This window comes from Strix aluco, chromosome 18, assembly GCF_031877795.1.
Source record: "Strix aluco isolate bStrAlu1 chromosome 18, bStrAlu1.hap1, whole genome shotgun sequence".
In the NCBI taxonomy this organism is placed as follows: Eukaryota; Metazoa; Chordata; class Aves; order Strigiformes; family Strigidae; genus Strix; species Strix aluco.
In genome coordinates, this window is record NC_133948.1 from 12,297,970 (window position 1) to 12,317,536 (window position 19,567).

The 19,567-nt window shown below is 47.0% G+C and overlaps 2 protein-coding genes across 5 annotated transcripts in view; one reads left to right on the forward strand and one right to left on the reverse strand.

Moving 5' to 3' along the window:
• Window positions 1-6,518, forward strand: part of SPPL3 (signal peptide peptidase like 3) — a 62,476-nt gene extending 55,958 nt beyond the window's left edge. For all 4 annotated transcript variants that reach the window (XM_074844478.1, XM_074844480.1, XM_074844476.1 and 1 more), the window contains exons 7-11: window positions 519-625; window positions 1,617-1,780; window positions 3,049-3,248; window positions 4,324-4,433; window positions 5,187-6,518. In XM_074844478.1, coding sequence (XP_074700579.1) covers window positions 519-625; window positions 1,617-1,780; window positions 3,049-3,248; window positions 4,324-4,433; window positions 5,187-5,258 — 653 coding nt within the window. In that variant the 3' untranslated portion in view covers window positions 5,259-6,518. The remainder of the gene's footprint in view (window positions 1-518; window positions 626-1,616; window positions 1,781-3,048; window positions 3,249-4,323; window positions 4,434-5,186) is intronic.
• Window positions 6,519-11,687: 5,169 nt separating this feature from the next.
• Window positions 11,688-19,501, reverse strand: ACADS (acyl-CoA dehydrogenase short chain). The gene is made up of 10 exons (XM_074844481.1): window positions 19,411-19,501; window positions 18,918-19,081; window positions 17,112-17,261; window positions 16,811-16,922; window positions 16,256-16,407; window positions 15,822-15,992; window positions 14,438-14,575; window positions 14,092-14,187; window positions 13,697-13,753; window positions 11,688-13,068 (listed from the first exon to the last, which is right to left on the reverse strand). Exons 1-10 carry the CDS (start codon window positions 19,457-19,459, stop codon window positions 12,916-12,918), a joined length of 1,242 nt encoding a protein of 413 aa, XP_074700582.1. The 5' UTR covers window positions 19,460-19,501; the 3' UTR covers window positions 11,688-12,915.
• Between the last annotated feature and the right edge of the window lie 66 nt (window positions 19,502-19,567).

The window sequence follows — 19,567 nt, forward strand, 5'->3', positions numbered from 1 at the left end:
ATGTTCTAACATGTCATGTAACCATGCTATTTCTGAATTAAGAGTCAAGGATTTTATTTATTTTATGCATTTACTAGAAAACCTCCTAAAAGTGTAAAAGAAGAGTTTATGTTTGGGGCACAAAGAATTCGGAGTTGCTGCTTCTGTTTTGAACTGGGTAGCCGGTGTTTTGTGAGGAGATGGAGTCTCTAGGACACAAGACATGAAAACATTTCTCTGTGGCGGGTAGTGGAAGTTGAGTGGAATGGGCAGCTGTGCCTGCAGAGGGATTTCTGCCTCCATGGGGGCATGTTCACAGTTGGCTACTGAATGTATTTTGATTTTTCTTAACTCTGGTAAGGAGAATGTCACTATCTGAAAATAATAGACAGTCATCTAGTGCATGCAGTGCTGCACAGGTGCAAACAGAGGCTGCTTTCGGGTGTTTTTTGTGGGGGAGGTATTGGCTTGGTTTTGGTTTTATTTTTTTGTTTGTTTTGCTATTTTTAATGAACTAATTATGTGCTTGCATTTTGTAGCTCTGGCTATGGGCCTGTGTGTTGCAATGATAGCCTTTGTTCGGCTGCCGAGCCTGAAGGTTTCCTGCTTGCTACTCTCTGGGTTACTAATTTATGATGTCTTTTGGGTAAGTGTTTTGTTTGGTTCTGCTAAATCTGTTTTTATCCTTTGGATTTGTAATTGGCCTTGGGCCATTTTTACATGAATTGTACTAGTATGAACTCGATGAAATCTGGCAAAGCCAGAAGATCAGCTTCATTGCTCCATTCTGAGATGTTAAAGTCTGCAGCAGGATACAGAATGATTTCCTCACTAATTAGTTGACAAAAGCAGAAACATGATTAGAATATTTCAATTTTGCCATATTATTTAAAAAAATAAATTGGACCTCAAATTTTGAAAGCCTGGCTGAAGATCAGAACAAGCATTTCCAAGTAAACACAAAGCCTTCTCCACGCTTGCACAGTACGCACATGCCAACTTCTTATTAGCAGTGAAATGTGCAAAACAGGAATGCAAACTGATTTATAGCCAGTAAGGCTGGCATAAAATCTTACTGCATTTTTCCAAGAAACCTGACAGAATATATTTTGTAATACTGAAAGGATTTTGTTTTACCTTTGTATAACACCGAGCACTGATCCTGGGAAGCTCTTGCTGACAGCTCTGGCAGCCAGTCAGTTTCCCAGTGTGATGAGCTGTAGCGTAAGAGCCTGTTTGAAACAAGTGTGGCATCATTCCATTTATGAGTGAGCACCACACTTACCTCTTCTCTGCTTTCAAGCTTTCTCATGGTTTCAGTATCCTGTTACCAGCCTTTGTAGCCCTGGACTACCTACTTGTAGTCTGGGCAGATCCTTTGCCAAAGGATCTCAAAGATATTGATCATTATCTTGATATTAGAGAGTATATTCCAGTTATTCTTGAGGATTAATAACGTAAAGAGCTTTAGCAGAATTTTTGAAATACATTTTGCCTTTTATCATCATATATACAACATATACATATGGAAAATTTGGACAATATTCTTTCTTGAATAAGCAAAGCAAAAATACACGCAGCTTTGAGTTGTTATATAATTGCACTTTGTAATTTCTGATGATTTCCTTGCTCCGTAGGTCTTTTTTTCTGCCTACATCTTTAACAGCAATGTTATGGTGAAGGTGGCCACACAACCAGCTGATAATCCCCTTGATGTTTTATCCCGGAAACTTCACCTCGGACCAAATGTGGGTAGAGATGTTCCCCGTCTGTCGCTGCCTGGTAAACTTGTATTTCCAAGGTAAAATCAGCACTTCTTTTACTGTATTATATTAGAAAAATTTTCTCTCCCTGTACGCTGCAGTAGCACTAATTCAGTTGGAAAATACCAATTTAATTCCCTGTTTAGTCACTCCCTCTTGGTGAGAAGAAAGGTATGTAGTAAGTAGTGAGGATTGGATGCTTTGCATTTGCTGACTCATAGCATGCAGAAATGATCCTAATTAGGTTAAAAGGTGGCCTGTTCAGCACAGGATACACTTGCAACATATGTGCGAGTTCTAGAGTTTAATGACTGCTATTATAGGATTTTTGACCTTTTGCTTAAAAGCAAAAGACCTGAGGTTTATTACAACATCAGAATAGTCTTGATTACTGCATAATTGCAAGTGATTGGGAAGAGAGTTAGAAACTGATCTAAGCAAGGAGGGCTTACCAGGTAAGTGCTGTGTTGGAGGGAGATAATTCCACATCTCTCTGCTGCTGGGGCTCCTTGATGTCTCCGATTTTTAAGATGCATAGGCCTGATCAGGCAGTAAGCTCCAGTACATCAGCCGTTACGCAGTAGGTTATGTTGGCATATTTACTCTATCCTTGTTTCTTTAGATGTTGGGACACTGAAATTGCAGAGGTTTGGAGTTGATTGTCTGCAGTGATAAAACCAAAATTGTTCATTTTGTCATAACTTAATTTGGCTTTGTTTTCATGAAAAATATCTTGGATTTAAGATAATGGGCAATTTTAGTTCTTAATCTACTTAACAATTGGCTCTTTCTGGGAATCTGGCGAGACTAGTTGTCTGTGTGTTTTGTCTGAATGAGGCCAAAGATCCAAGAAGTCCATGAATTGACTTCCTGCCGTGTATTAGAGGCAATCTGTTCACACGGGAATGAAGGTGCCCTGCCTATCAATGTTAATCAAACAGTTTGATAAAATGGTCAGCTGGCACCTCCCATCAACGCCTAGGGAAGAGGTGATTGAAATACTGAGTCAATGGATCTGTTTCATTGAGTGAGTTAAGAGCAAAAGCAGCTTAAACACTACTGGCAGAAATAAACTGCTTTGGAGCAACGTGTCATTACTGTCAAAATGGGTATGTTTAAAACTGAGCTGAGGTGGTGGTGAAACCACTGAGGGAAGAATCTTCAGTCGCCAGCATTTAGCTTCTATTCCATAAAAGTTTGTTGAGAAAGAAGGAATGTGCAAAATGAAGCTCAAAACCAAAGTGGAGGAGTCTAGAGCTCGTCCCCTTGTGTTCTGGGCATGAACCCAATTTCAGTTGCTCTCTAGTTCCACAGGCAGCCACTTCTCTATGCTGGGGATCGGCGATATTGTGATGCCAGGTCTTCTGCTCTGCTTTGTCCTGCGTTACGATAACTACAAAAAGCAAGCCAACAGCGATTCCTGCGGTACCCCAGGACCAGGGAACATCTCTGGACGTATGCAGAAGGTCTCTTACTTTCACTGCACACTTATTGGATATTTTGTAGGTGAGTAATTAGTTTAATATGGATAGCTGCTTAGTGAGCAGAAGTGGGATTATTGTAGTAGGTTTAAAAGATGATGAAAGCAAGTGTAAAGAGGCTTTGAGAGAATGCTTGGTTATGTTCTTTTTTTAATCCTCCTCTCTTTGGGTTTCGTTGGTGTGGTCTAGGGAGAAAAATCCTCCTACAGTCTTCCCTTTAAGGTTTTTTTTTTTTGGTTGTATTTTATTTAGAGAATGAAAGAGATTATCACTGTATTTTTGTTAGCAACTTTTTGTACTTTGCTTTACTAGCATAGAAGGTGTCGTAGCTCATACCTGGGTTATGGGAAAAATACAGGAGTTTCTAGATGGACTGTGCTGCGCAAGAGTACAGCTAGGTCATTCATCCAGATAACTCCCGTGGTTTTGTATTCTACTGTTAACGCTTATGATCCTGTGACACTTCAGTACATACAGAAAATTGTAAATAGTCACAACTGGAATGCTGTTTATAATTTGATGTAGCCATCCCTCTCCTCCCTAACATAAAATAGATTTTCCCGTAAGGTCAGGACATGTGTGTGCATATCCTGACCTCCTGCAGTCCTTCTGAGGATGAAAAGATCATTCCCTACCAACAGCCTTTCTCTTCCCCCTCCTTGTCTTTCCCCCTGCATTCCCTTTCGGCAGATATCCAGGAAAATCATTCCTGGTGTGTACAACCCTTCCTCTCAGCCCCCTGTTTCTCGGGTGAGGGGCCTCAGACTGACAGTCTCAAGAGGTCCCGGCTCTGGAGCAGCACTTCAGTGTGGTGCATTCAACTTCCCTTCGCCTTTTGTTGCGTTTTGTTTGAGTTATTCTTAGCTTAGTCTTTGAGATTCAAAACTGGAGCAAGTGGCTCAACACAGCCTAATATTAAAATAGAATAATTTTTCACCGTTTTGTTTGTTTCACTTGTGTTCAGGGAAAGTGAAGCACAGATAAGTAACTTTTCCACAGCCTGTCTCTTAAATGGTGGGGAAGGGAGCTGCGTGTGGATGAAATGATGAGAACATCCATATGCAACCTAAAGATATTTGAGTCCCTTTTTTCTTTTACAGGTCTATTAACTGCAACAGTAGCTTCTCGTATTCACCGGGCAGCCCAGCCTGCCCTACTCTATTTGGTACCATTTACTTTATTGCCACTCCTCACCATGGCCTATTTAAAGGTAAGACAGGATTATGGTTTCGCAGCAGGAGGCTCTGGGGGTCAGCTGGAAGCGGGTTCAGTGTTCTCGCACCGGGCAGTGGCTCTCACGAGGAGGGAGCGTGTCCTTAACAGCCCTGGCCCAGAACTAAGGTACTGCTGCTCTTGGGCTGATCTTCATTTTGGAGAGCGGAGTAACTGAGAGATGAAGTTCCTGAAATAGAAGATAATTTATGTACATAAAGTACCAGTAATTATAAACTAACTAAATTCTGAAGTATTAAATGCTGTTTGAATTAAATAAGTGAATTTGTCCTCACCCAGCTGATCGTGCAAGAATGTGTGCACAAAGGTCGAACAGAGATTGGAGAGGCAGATCCTTGTTTGCCTCTTTCCAGTCACCCGTTCTGAACAGAAATTTTAAAATGTAGCCTTTCCTGTTACGGGGGCTTTTGTTGAAACACACATCTAGCACTCTGCAGAGCGGAGCATAAGAAGGAGCAGAATTTTCCACCTGCATAAATGTTTCTTCCCCATCAGAAACCCATTTTGGGTAGATCTGCCACCAAAATAAGATGTTCTGGCCTGACAGGGAAAAGATGATGATTTTTTTTTTTTTTTTTTTTTGTACTGTCTTTATTGTAATTTGCAGAACAGGTGAATAATAGATTTGCTTGAAGACATGCTTGCAATTATATATGCATTTTAAAATCTGAATTCTAAGTGGACTTTAAAGTTTCTGAGGGCATGGTCCTTCTGCTGTTTTCCTGCCTAGGGGGATCTACGTCGCATGTGGTCTGAGCCTTTCCACTCCAAGTCCAGCAGCTCCCGTTTCCTGGAAGTATGATGGAACAGATAGAAAGTGACCTGAACTTCTGCCTTGGTCCTTTACACTTTAACTTGTGGCTTTGTCGTCTCCTAAAGCTGGACTGGCTGGTACTTGGGAAGGTACCAATGACAGGACTTGTATGAAAGGACTTCGTATTAAGAGGAGGAAAAGGAAAAAAAGCTAAGATCCTGGAGCTCCGTGTGACTCCGTATCTCCCTGCAGCTGTGGAATTGGGGACCCTTTGTGCAACTGCAGCCACTTTCCTCTTTTCCTCACTCGGATGAATTAGTACCAGACTATTATCTTTGTGAGAGAGGAAGAGACAGACTTGAAACTGAAAACGGCTTGAAGTCGTTCAAAAACTTGTGAACACTAAAAGAAAAAAACGGTTAAGAAACTGAAGCTTCTTCAGAGAACCCCTCGTGGACATTGGGACCAGTTTCCTGCTGGACTTCGGTTTTGAAATGAACTGAGACAGAAGGTCTTCTGTCACAATATTGGGTTTTTTTGATTTATTAAATATTTCCTGTGGTGTGAGGTTACTTATTAAATCCACAGACATTGAGTGACTTCTTGCAGTATACATATAAAAATTTGTTGTAACAAGTTACATTTCCACCCAGATGTCATGTTGCAGTGAAAAAGGGCACGATTTTTATACATATATATATACACACATATAGATATATATATGAATAAATAAAAAGGAAAACCTGCTAAGATCATGCTATGTAGCAGACAGGGGCTTGCTGTAATTTTTAGCATGTAGAGCAGTTTACTATGGCTTTCTTGTATATGGATCTACAATGAGCTGCTGTTTTTTTTTCCCCCCTCCTACAACTGAACCTGCAGTTTAAAAACAAGTGTAGTATTTGTACCGATTGTACTCACGGACTTTAGGGGATATTTGATTTTGATCAATGTAGCAAACTAGGGAAGAAAAAAGTTCCAACCCAACCCTGTTCGTTTGAGGGGGGAGGGGGTGGGGGTGTCTTTTTTTCTTTTTTTCTTTTTTTTTTTTAATTTTCTTTTTTTACAAACAGCTCCCTTGCAGGTTTTTAGTAGTTCCTTCTTGACTCAGTGCATGTATTATAGCAGCAATTGTCTTTGTGCTTTCTGATCATAGTAATGTATCACTTGTAAATACATTTTTTCTATTTTCTATTTTTTTGTATTTTTTGCATTTTGTTTTATTAGTGTGCTGTATTTTTTCCATGCCCCTGCCCCTTAAAGAAAAAAAAAAAAAAAAGGAAAAAAGAAAAAGAAAACTGTCCTTTACTGTTGTGACTGGTTGGAGTTTGTGTGTTGACTGCTTTGTACCTGTAGCCTGTTAAACTGTGGATTTTATTTTATTTTAAACCAGCAGTTCCAGTTCTGTTATTTTATTGACTGAAAGGCTTCCCTGAGGTAACTAGAACTTTTTTCCTTTAAAATATTCTGCCAAATTGGGTTTGGGGGACTCTCCCGAAAGCTCGTAGCTCTTGCTGGTTTGATAGATGCTCGTAACTGTTAGTTGACTGGAAGGAAAACAGGAATGTTTCAGGACAAATCTGACTGAACAGTACCGTTAGTTTGGGGTACAGTTTCGCTGCGGCAGGTAAGGAAGCTTCGGTGAAATGTCTGGTCCTTTCTGCTCTGTCAGATGTTACCAGAAGAGCATATTTAGCATGGTAGAAAATTTTCTCCAGCCAGGTGTGAGCATGGTCATTAATTAACATCTTCCTCTGTTCGCAGGCAAGTCTGTGGGTGCTCGCAGGCAGAGGGGCTGACGGGGCCGGCAGCCTCGGAGCTGGCTCCTACACATCTCTGAGAGGCGAAACGTCTGAAGAAACAGTAAGAAGCAGCAGAGCCCTTTGGGGGGGCGGGGGGGCTCCAAGATTTAGCAAGTGTGGGAGGTGGGGTGTAGCAGGGGGGATGTTGTGACTTGATTTTTTTTTTTCCCCAGTTCATCTTTCACTTAGTTGAAAAAATTTCCTCTAGCATGTGCCTGCAATGCTCATCGTCAGGTAACTGTCACTTTTTAATGAAGTAAATAGTTTTTAATTAAAAATCTGCTTGTACTGTTCATAGCAGGTGTTAGGTCCCAGACTTGCAGTCAGCTTGGTACAAAAGAAAGACATCAGTTTTCAGCTACACGCCTCAGACTTAAGGTGAATAAAATATTGATAAGGATATTCAGAGAGAGAAAAAAGACACTTTTTTGGTTTTTTCCCCCCAGAGGTTCCAAGCAGTGGAATAACACCTTTAGATCCGGTGTGCTACTGCTTTGTCTTCCCAGCCCTTCCACCCGCCCGATAGCAGTGCACATCTCGGGTGCATTCGGCTTCTCAGGAGTTCGCTCCTGCCTTTTGGAATTAAAATAAAAGGTCTTTCACTGTTTTGCAGTGCCAGGAAAGCATGCTTGTGAGTTATTTTCTACACTTAAAAATCATTCTGGAAAAATTTCTAGAAGTGCTAATTGACAAATGCTTGAAGAGAATTAATTTAGCTTTCCAGAAAAATCCTGGCCTTCCTTTTTAAGCTGTACTGCCCTCCTGCACACTGCGACTTTCTGACTTGCACCAAGGTAAGAGACTGAGCTGTAACTGCAGCACTTTGTTTCTGAACCCACAGCACTGAGCTGACTGCCCAGCTTCCCCGGCAGAAGCCTGCTCCTGCCCGGTGCACAAAAACTGGACTGGAAAGTGTTTGCTGCCCCTCTGCTGTGGAACAGCAGCCGCCACTGGCAGGAAAAGGGTTTTGGTGCGTTGCAGAGGTTAACTGGGGCACAACTGTTCTAAATACAAAGCTATTACGTTTGCAGAGGGAAGAGCATTCTCCTGGGTTTTCTGAGTAAGTTAAAGCTGTAAAGCTTTGTCCCACAGTTCTCCCATCCAGAGCAACCTCACATTTGGGGGATTAGAGGCAGATTCCTACCTCGCTCCTCAGCTGCTGGGCCCTCTCTGCGCAGACGCACCTTTTGTCCTTGTTCCTTCAGTCTGGCTGACAACGCGTCTTCAGCTTGAGGATGGAACTGTACAGGCTGCTTTGGGTCCTTTGGATTTCTGGAGGCTGTGTAGGGCCCAGGCTTCCCTGTCCCTCTGGGGTCTGGTATGGCTGTTCAGGCCTTCTTGGTTTAACATTTTGTTGAAATCCTTAATAAACTGCTTGACACAAAGTCCTGCAGTGAGATCATCAAACCACCTGCCCTTTGGAAGAGTTGTCAGAAAAAAATATTTTAGTAATTGTTTGACTAATATAAGCCTTCTTGTAGGAAGGTAAAAGGATACTGGCAAAAGTGACAGACCAGAGCATGTTTATAGCACAGGTGTCAGGACAGGGACCAGAATTGTAATGTGCAGACCTGGTAGGAGTTCTGGAGTCGATTTTCTGCTGCGTCTTTGGGAATAGTCAGCTTAGAAATTTTACTGTTTGTCATTTTGAAATTTCCCTAAGATCACACTTAATCTTACAAACATTATGAGTTCAGAAATGACCTGGGCTCGTCTGGCCAGCCAGTATGGGTGAAGCGTGTTAGAAATGGAAGCTGGTCGCTCTGTGTCTGCATGGGCCTGTTGGGAGCAAGGCGGGAAGTCGTGGGCTCCGTGTGAGGCTCGGGAGCACACCGGGGCGGCCAGCGCTGCAGTTTCTATTGGGCGAAGTTCAGAAACCTTTTGCTGAGATGAATGTTTCCTGTCCTGAGCGTGGGAGTAGGGTTTGTTCTGTGTGAGAAGGGGAAGTCACTGAGGCAATTGGGAAATACACCCTGACGGCCGGGTGGCTTCCCCGGCTTCGTATCGACCTCCCTGGCAGAAGTGGAGGGAGGGCTCCCAACGATTTTTCTTTTTATACAAGTAGTGAGTGAGGAGAATTTGAAATTAATTTTTAGCTGAACAGTAGTAAATCATTTTTCAAGTTGCAACACTGTCGTGCTTCTTACCTCTATTCCATTTCTTCCAGTTACTCTTTATTATACTGTTATAGTACTTTGCTTTTTTACTTCAGGATGTCTTTCAAATCTGGTATTTTTCATGCTTTCCAATATCCCCAGCCTAACCTGCGTGTGTGGCTGTTGCCAAGTCTGTGTGTGTCATGAGGGCTCTCAACTTAGGCAAAAGATAATTTTAATTTAAAATCAAAATAATCTGTCCTATTTTTCTTACAGATAACACTGTCAGAAAAGACTGGTAGAGGAGACTATTTTGATGTGAAAGCAGTACTACAGCAATTTCAGCTGAGTGCTGTAAAACATTTTATACACTGCTTAAACTTGGAAGGCTGAGATGGCACTTTGGGTTTTTTTGAAATTGTGTGAAGTTGAGCGGCGAGCCCCCGCCGGCTCTGCGCCCCCGCCGGCTGTGCTCCGAGGAAGGCAGCTGCTCAGGAGGGGAGCCAGGCTCCAGGCAGCTCCTCGCGCCTGGGGGGGGTCGGGCCAAGAAGGATGTGGCTGGTGTCTGTGCTCCCCGGGAAGAGTGAAGTATTTCTCACCTGCCTGTATTGAACTGTGACAGCCCAGAACACCTCGTCTCTTCCTTTTGTCTGTTGGGAACTGGCACGAAGAGACTGTGGGCTTTATCTAGGATATAAAATATATCAAATCTAAGTAGGGGGGAGGGGAGAAGTAACTCCTCGTTACCGTAACTGTTTCCTAACAAAGGATTCTGGCTCGGGCTCCCCCTGCTTCCTTCCCAGCAGTGTGCCTGCTGCCTCCTAACCAGTGTCACGTACGCTTGGAGCACGCGGGGGCAAACCCCACAGTGCTCTTGAGAAGTGCGGCTGTGGTTTATCTCCTTCCCCGCCTCCAATTTATGCGTGACCTGATTTTCCCCATCTCAGTGCCCCAACTTTGCAGTGTTGGCAAGGTTTGTAAATTGATAAAACCCCCTGTAACTAGACCCTTTTCTCAAAGGGAAGCCTGGGCCTACCCGTGCCTGGCCAGGTTAGCGCTGTCTGGGGGCGGCTCTCAGGAAGAGCTCCCCCTTCAATGCTGCAGAACTTGTTTGTGTTTTGCACTTTCAGCAGTTCTATTCTGTAACAGCCCTGAGGAGCAAACGCACACGCAGTACAGCCAAAATTCTCTCAGCCAGCAGCAGCAAGGAGTAAGCTCTTAGTATCTTGCTCTGAGAAAAGCCGGCTCTTTCTTTGCTCTCGGAGCTGTGGGACAGGCTTTGTGCGTAACCGTGCTGTTTACCCCAAAGCGCTGCTGTGCAGTGGTGGGTGACAGGTGACCCAGTCCCTCGGGACCTGTGGCAGCGGGGAAGGTAGTGGAAAACTTTTGTTTGAGAGCCTTTGCACCCTTAAAGCATGTTTTTAGGTAATGACAGAAGGAAACTCTATTAATAGAGCATCTTTAAGTTGTTCCTAGGCTCAGGAACCTGGCTGGCACGCTGTACCTAGACCAGTGAATTTTGACTGGCTCCACCCTTTTTGTCATTTGATGATGTGCCCTGTAACTTGATCCAGACTATGGCAGCAGTTCGGGGCAGCAGTTCACACCAAGTCAGCACTAGCAAGAAGCCTGTTAATGAGGCAGGCGGTGTGTGATCCAGGCTCTCCCCACGGCAGGCTCTGTCTGGTCAGAGGCGCAGCAGCAGTGCTCCCCCAAGAACAGCCAGTTCCTTGGTGCTGCCCCCCGTATTCTCTGCGGAAGGTGCCCAGGATTTGGCACACCTGGACTGGTGTAGGTCCTGGTGTAGGTCCTGGTGCGGAGCTGTTCAGCACTGTTCTGCCCCTTAGGTCAGCCATGGTGCTGTACAGGGGCAGCTGTGCTCTGTGCCAGGGAAGAGAAGCTGCTGTCATTTGGTGTGGGTAGGTGAGGGAGGAGTGATGCTGGAGGAGCAGATCTAGGAGAAGCAGCTAGATGGAGAGAGGAGAAACTGCTACAGACATGGCCTAAGCGTGACTGACTGACTGCTCTGGGCCACTGGGGGTTCAGCCAGGGCTCAGCACACGAGGTCAGCAAAGACGAGCCCTGAACAGTAACTGTGCATCCTGAAGTCCTCCCGTGCAGCCAGCAGCCCTACAGCTCCTGTTCTATCTGGGCAGCGGCAAGAAGTGTGAAATAATGTCACTTCCTCCTACACAATCATAGAAATGAGCCTTCAGCAATCATCAGAGGTGACAGGGGCTGGAATCACGCTAGAAAAGTGTCTCTCGCTCCTGGAAACTCTCCATAATTTACACCACCTTTAGCGAGCACGGTTTTCCAGTAGAAATGCTCTCGTTGAAGGCCAGGTCTGGCGCTGTTTCTGCTAATCCTTGGGTTTGGAGCAGCAAACAGAAATCGAAGACTGCCCCAAGACGCAGTTGCCCTCTAGCGACCTGCAAGGGGATTATTTGTATTGCACCTTAAAGCCGTGTCTAACTGGTGCCTGCAGGCGCTGCTGGTTTATGCTCCTGTGTCTTGTGACTGCAATATTCTAAATAAATTCACATTTGCATTAAAAAAAAGGAAGTTGGGACTGCTGGTCCTTTAAAATCAGGTTTTATTTGTCTTCTCTGCTCTCTTATGTGTAATAGAATCCTGCTGTGTTTCTCTCCACGCAAATAGAGGGCACCACAGGTAAGTAACTCTTTATCTCTAGTGTACTGGTCTTTTAGCCAAGGGGCAGATCACACAGGCTCTAGTCTTAATCCTCTCCATGTTTAGAGCTTTAGAGCTCATGAGTTTAGAGCTTTTCTGTTGGCTGTTGGTTCTTCTAAAAGTTACTTTCTTGCCAAAGATAACTGAGTAAGGATATGTGCTACTGCTAAAGCTTCCTGGTAAGGATTTCTGTGCCATGTTCATTTCCTCCTTGTTGCCCAAAACATGTAGAGATTAAAGGCAGTTACTGCCACTTCATGCACTTTCCTGTTGGGTAGCCGTTGGTATAGTTAAAGCAGCTTTGGGAGCACTGGTTTTTGGTGGGTTTTTTTTTAAAAAAAAAAAATCAGTCTTGGGCATTGCAGCTTTTCTGTCCTTTACTTTTACACCTACATCTGTAAGTGGCTGAGGGCGCAGGCTGCTGAGTGCTGCTGGGCAAGAGCGTGGGCTGCTTTCTGACCTTTGTTTGGACACCTACACAGACAGCGGCCAACCCCTACGAAGAGCCCTCTGCGTGTGGGCAGCTCCTGTGCCCTGCTGGAAGGAAGTGGGGAAAAGCGCAGAGCTGCCCCTGGGACCTCAGCACCAGCTGTGTCCAAGCAGGAGCTCACACACAGGAATTCATCAAGGTCTGAGCAGAAGAGGCAGCCTGGAACAAGGCAGAGAGATCACCTCTCTGTGCCTTCAGCGTTGGCACTGATCATCCACTATGTAGTGACAAGTTTTTGCAGAACAGGCAGTGGCTGGGAAGCGCCCAAGGAGAGCTGCTGACTTACTGAACACCAAAGTCCTTTTGCTGCTACCAAACCAAACCAAACCAAACCAAACCAAACCAAACCAAACCAAGGCTCCAGTTCAGGAGAAGACCTATGCTCCCTTGCAGGGCCAAGCTGCCTCCTCCCTCCTGCACTCCCAGCCATCACTTACAAACGTAGACAGGGCCTTCCACACACTGTACTTTGTCCAGAGAAGAATCAGCACATTTTAACAAGAGGGTCAGTTACTCATTGGTGAGGAACACTTCAATCATTAGCCTCATTCGAGAGAGCCTCAACCACTGTTGTGCACGGTTACAAGGCACTCTGGGGCAGTGTCGTGCTCTAGTTGGCTGTTTCAGCTACGGTAGGCCTTCAGCAATTGACCTGCTATCACCAGTCTCTGGATCTCACTGGTCCCCTCATAGATTTCGGTGATACGAGCGTCACGGTAATGGCGCTCTGCTGGCATCTCTGTCACGTAGCCCATCCCGCCCAAGATCTGGATGGCCTGAAACAAAGGTAGCACGTTAGAAAGGAAGCAGGGTCAAGGAATTTGTTTTCTACAGAAGACAGCCACCTTAAAAGGAGCTAAGCCCACTGCAAGCGTAACCGGGGGACACATGGGGATGACTGCAGCCCCTTTGCAGTCAGAGGAACAAACAGGATTTGAGCTGGGCAAGAGCAATAGGGATGTCCCAGGCAGAGAATGAATTGCTTCAGAGGGATCTGGTAGTGATCCCTGTTCAGCTAAGACACTTATTAAGGACAGGGGAAAATAAATGCAGACACCAGAGGTCCTGCTCCATTTGCTCACGATGTTGCAAATGTACCAGTCCTGAGTGGTGCACCCCTGCTCTCTCCCAGAACTTTGACAGGGCCCTGGGCAGCAGGAGGCACAAGAAGACTTTAATAATACAGCTGCTGCAGAGCAGCATAAAATCTCTGCCCTCCCTGTCCAAGGAAGATAGCTGTGCTAAACAGCTTCAGCCATATGGGTCCATTTATCTGTTTTTGTTTGGTTTTTTTTTTTTTAAATAAATCTAGTAAATTCTGTCCCACCTTCCCCAAGCACTTGTGCAGCAACACAAACTCCCTTTCAGCGTGGTGTCACCAGAGATGTCAACTGAACTAGTTACCTGATGAGCAATGGCCGTTGCAGCTTCTGACGCAGCCAGTTTGGCCATCGCCGCCTCCTTTGGGGAAAGAAAACATCACTGAGGGTGCAGCTGTCACAAGAAGGACCACCTCACCTCCATGAGGAGCTGGAACGCTCAGACCAGCTGTGTAGAGACAGGCCTGACCACTGGTGCCAGCTGAGCGCAGCCACCCCTCTCCCCTTGGCTAAACCCAGGACTGGGCTCAGCTGGCGCCTGAGGAGAGAGCAGAGTCGGGTGTCTGCTGGTGGGTTAAACACCAGCAGCACTGGCGGGGCGAGCGCCAAGCGCAGACGCTCTACATCACCGTGCGCTTTTCTTGCCTCGAGCCTGTGCCCCGTGCTGTCGCTGCTAGACGAACGCAAGGCTGGCAGTACCTTTGTGAAGGGCTTCCCGTTGTCCTTCAGCATAGCGGCTCTCCAGGTCAGCAGGCGTGCACTCTCCAAGGCCACAGCCATATCTGCTAGCTTGAACTGCAACGACAAACGCTGCCTTTGTCCCGGGGGGTGGCCTCTGCCTGAACGAGAACATGCAGCAGGAGCCTCCCACCCCCGAGGCCACTATTGCTAGAAACAGAGCACTTCTGACCCAACACTCAATTCTAAAGGTATCTGAAAACTGATTATTACCCTGTTTATCCCAGAGAGGGCAAAGTGCCTGAAGCCATGCCTGAGAGCCCGCAGCAACCTTCCACCAGCACCGCTGTGCCCACCCAGCACGTACCTGCACCGCCTGGAGCTTTGTGATGGGCGACCCGAAGGCCGTTCTCTTTTCAGCATAATCCACCGCACAGTCCAGAGCTGCCTGTGCTATTCCAAGCGCCTGTGAGGCAATACCAATCCTTCCTCCATCCAGAGCTTGCTGAGAAAGACACAAAATATAGGTGTTAAGTCAAGTCATACTTGATCAAAAATCGTACACTCGCATTTCTGATCTTGCTGGGAAGCTGCTGTAGGCTGACTATCCTCTGGGGAGAGACCTCCTTGATGCAGAATATTCCGGTTAAGCAGGAAGAGAGAGGTGTAATATGCCCTGGGCACTGCAGAGAGAGGCCAGGGGTACAGGAAGGAAAGCAGAAAGGAGAGAGATTGCTGCTTATTAACGGGGGAAAAAGAAGAGGGGGTGCCAAATAAGGGAAACACCACAATAAGGAGCTCTGGAAGGGGCTGAAAAGAACCCTCCAGCTAGACCCCTGGCTCACTGCGCAGATCATTTTACTTTAACTAAAAAACAAAAGGAAATCTGGTCAGTTTTCTTCTTTGCCCTCATCATTAGTACACACACCGAAGCATTTTTCAAAATGACTGAATTGAGTCAATAACCTGATTTACCTCAAAACCTGCCCATTGGGCTTTTCACTGCTTCCCTGCCTCCCTACACACAGGGAGAATTTACAGCACCATGAGAAAAGGCTTCACCTTCTCAGTGCTGGGCTGAGCATCTTAAAGTGGCTGGTGACTGGTGGGTTCTTTTTGTTTTGGACATAATGGAATGGGCTGTTCTGCAGGGCGCTCAGCCTTTTTCAGAAAGTCAGGCCAACAAGTGGTGTTTTGCCCCTGCAGAGAGCAGTGAACGCTTCCAAGGGATAGCACCTCACTGCAGGGAACACGCTGTTCCGCAGCTGCCTGGCTCCACATCACACCCCTGCCCTAACTCAGGTTTCATCCACCATTAGACACTAGCCAGAGGTTGTCCTGGGCCTCCAGGACAGCTTTCCTCTCCCACAGTATTAGGGAAAATGTCATGTTTTCCCTTTACCTACAGGTACAAACTGAAGGACTAGGGTTGGGAAAGGAGAAAAATTAAAACACAGCACCCCTGCTGACACACCACCTCAGCGGCATCAGCGTTCCTTCATCGAGAACTGCCACATTGACTCTACAATAAAAGTGCTGTCAAGGATCTACAGTAAATTAGTGATTCATCAAGCTCTATGAATGACTTCTCCCACATTGGCAAGAGGGGTCAACTGGTTAATGTTACACAGAACAGCTTCTGCTAGTGGTTCTCACCAAAGTGATTCTAAGTCTGAAAATGGTTTTGAAAATGGTAACCTTGGGAACTACAGCTTTACACCACCACAGCTGCACCCCGATCCGTCTCTTACCATGGCGATTTTGAAGCCCATTCCCACCTGCCCCAGTAGGTTGGCCTTGGGTATCCGACAGTCCTCAAATATCAGATTGGCAGTGGAAGAGGCTCGGATTCCCAGCTTGTCTTCTTTCTTCCCCAGTGACAGCCCAGCAGTTGGCATGGGAACCAGGAATGCGCTAATACCCTGCAACAAGACCCAAACTCTTAGGATTAGTGGCAACTTCCCACTTACCTGGCTGTCAGCAGGCTTCCTCCAAACATTTTTCATAGAAGCCACATGTCTAGGTAAGCAGAAGGGAGGGGAGAGCTGAGACAGAACAAAGCCCCTCCTCTGCTCAGTGCCTGCACTGCTCTAAATACAGCGTCCCCAGGGCCTTCTCAAAGTGCTTCTCCTACACAGCTCCTTTACTCCCACCCCTTTTTCCTGACTGACCCACATGAACACACCTTGTGCTTCAGGGATTTATCCGTAGTAGCAAACACCACAGCGGCCGAGGCGTCCCAGGCGTTGGTGATCCAGGCCTTGGTGCCGTTCAGAACCCACTCGTCGCCATCCAGGTGTGCCACCGTGGATGCCGCACCCGCATCGCTGCCGTTTCCTGAGCAAGGCGCCAGCAAACAGAACTCAGGCAAATCAGTGGCAGCCCGGGGCACAAACCCACCCCCCGCCCACAGCCCCTGTCAGCTCACAGCACCACTGGAGCTGCGGTAGGGTCAGCACTGTCCCTCCCAGCAGACCCTAACAGGAAGGGGAAAGGCCCGTGTGTCTAAGACATGTCCATCTCCAGAGCTCTGCTCACAGAGGGGATGAAAACTTTCAGCATGGACCATGGGGATGGCAGTTAATACCCTGGGCACCGAGACTACATTTACACAGAATTACTATAAACCACCTTTCTACAAACCGTTACCATCTCACAGATCTAAAGTCCATCCTAAACCTGAGTATAGAAAGAAGCTACCCTACGTTCTTTGCAACAGGAACAGTAACAGTCACATCACCTGGTTCACTAAGGGCAAAACACCCAATTTTCTCTCCACTGGTGAAGGGAGCAATCCACTTGTGCTTCTGTTCTTCGGAGCCAAATTTGAGTATTGGTCCTAAATACAGAGACTTCAAGAATTGAGAGCTGAGTTAATGCCTCTTGAAGGTACAAGCAATCCAGAACTCCCTAATGTCTAAGTGCTCTCCAACACACCAGAACCCACCACAGGAACAGATCCCATTTCTCCCCCACACCAATCACCCCCAACGCCAGCCTCGGTCCACGCCCGTCCCTCCCACACAACCCGAGATACTTACATTATTGACGCTGACGATGACGCCCGTGGACGCGCAGCCCCTGCTGATCTCCTCCAAGGCAATGGAATAGGCCAGGTAGTCGAGGCCTGCTCCTTTGTACTCCTCCGGCACGTCCATAGCCAGCAGCCCTAAGCCACCCATCTTCTTCACCTGCATGCAGGGAACAGGGAAGTAAGACCCTCTGCACCACCAGTGTCCCAGCAAATCCATGCGGACACATGGAGATAAAGACATAGCAGGGCTACACACAACTCCTGGTGAAATGGGAATCTGACTGGACAAGCTGACAGGTGTCCCCAGGTCCCGATGACTTCAGCAAGAGCTTGCACAGTCACTGATGCCTAAGACGAGGCTCTGGCTTATTTAAAGAGCTCTCTTCAGTACCGGGAAGGAGGGAGCCTTCTGAAGGTGAAATAGGGATATACAACCCCACCAGCCTCCCACCAAAGCTCTTCCCCTTGCATATCTCCTGTCAGTAGGAAGCTCTCAATGGGAAATCTAAGCTGATAAAAATCATTAGACCTTTACCTTTGAGTCTGCTGAGCTTCAGCCTAGGACTGCACAAGGGAAGAATTTTACAGAATGAATGACTCACAGAACAGTTTACAAGAAAGTGATTTTTCATTCCCATTACAGCCATGTCTTGCTTCCCAGAGAATTTAATTGTTGGTTACATTCTGAATTATTCCACCCCAAGTTCCCTAGCTGGATCCCTGGCTTCTTCACCATAAGTCTTCAGAGCACCGACTGTCTTACTCAAGGTCTTGTTAACATCTGGCAACATACAAGAGAAAAACCAAACTTCCCTGTTTTTATATTTAAGATGTCAAGCTTTTGGTGTTACAGAAATAAGCATGTTACCAGCCTCTGCTTGCTGAAGAGAAATCAAGAGGAATCTTTAAACAAATATTTTCCCTCCTGTATGGGCACCAAAACCACTAGTCCTTCACATCAGATCCAGAGGATGAACAAAAGACAGAAACTAGTTCTATGTATGTTGCTTTATCTTAATAAAGTTTGCATTTTGAATTTTCCCCTACCCATTCAAGTGAAAAGACTTAAAATCAAATGTAAAATTCTCAGGTAAGAACAGTAAAGTATTTTCTTCCTTAGCATGAGTATGACTTTCCTGGCTATCTTCCTTGTTCCTTAATAGAAAGAGGGGTGTACGACAAAACTCGCGTGTCTCTATGCTTGCCTGGAGCCTTTTGGCTAACATAACAGTCTATATTTTTCTGGAGCTCAATATTTCATTGCAATGAACCAGGTGAGTTAGTCTGCTCAACATGGCACAGAACGTACTGCAGTGTCTGTACTGCTTTTCACAGGAGAAATCATAGACTGGAATCTCAATTTCTACACAGCCCCGGAGGATGACCAACATGTATCTCCTATGTCCTGATCACTTCTTTTCACTGTCTAAAATGCACTCAGGTAATCTACGCTTCCTCACTATAAACCATTTTTATGGTTATGTGCAGTCTATAAAAGTATTTCATTGATTTTGTAAGTCAGCTGTATTACAGCCCCCAGGAAAGGCAGTAAGGGAACTGAAAATTCAACGGTACTAAAGCCAGATACACAGAAATGCAAGTAGAGCTCAAAACGTCCTGTAGGCATTACAACCTCCACACTCAAAGAACTTTGCAGAAGTTGGTCTAAACTTCCAATTTTCTACTAAGCCCGAGATTAATGCACATTTTGCTTCGGGCCCAGGTGGTCCTGCCGCAGCAGCAGAGGGAAGTCAGGCTCTGAAGGAGCCAGTCCGGCCCTGGGGTGCCCACCCCCGGCGGGCGCGGCACGCACCTGCTCGGCCGGGAAGCGGTGCTCCTTATCCAGCTGAGCTGCGAGAGGCATCAGCTCCTTCTCTGCGAAGTCCCGGCACGTCTGACGCAGCATCTGGTGGGTTTCTGGCAGTTCCACCGTCTGGTACACCGTGTGCAGCCGGCGGAGGCACCCGGAGGCCAGCGCTGAAAGGGAGGGAGGGAATTGAGGGCCCGGCCGCAGACGGGACTCGCCCACACCGCCGGGGCCCTCCCCGGAGGTACATTTTTCCCGCGACAATGGTGCAACGGGATCCGGGACCGCAGCCGGGGCACAGCGGGCCGGGAGCTCAGCGGGAAGGCGGCTCCGCCCGGCCGCGGCTGAGGGAATCCGCCTCAGGCCCTGAAGGGCACCGGGGCGCCGCCATCCGCGCAGGCCGCGGCCCCCCACCCTCGCGTGCCCCGCAGCCTCCCCGCCCCGGCAGCCGCGGCGGAGTGAGGCCGAGCCCGGCGCCCTCACCCCTGGGCGCCCTCACCCCTGGGCGCCCGGCCGCCGCGGGCCAGGACCGCCAAGGCCGCCGCCATGTCCCGCAGCGGTCGCCTCAGCGGAGCGCCGGGGGCGGGAAAACAGCGCAGGCGCGGGCCGCGCGCACAGCGCCCCCTGGCGGCACGGCCCCGCCCGGCACGACCCTC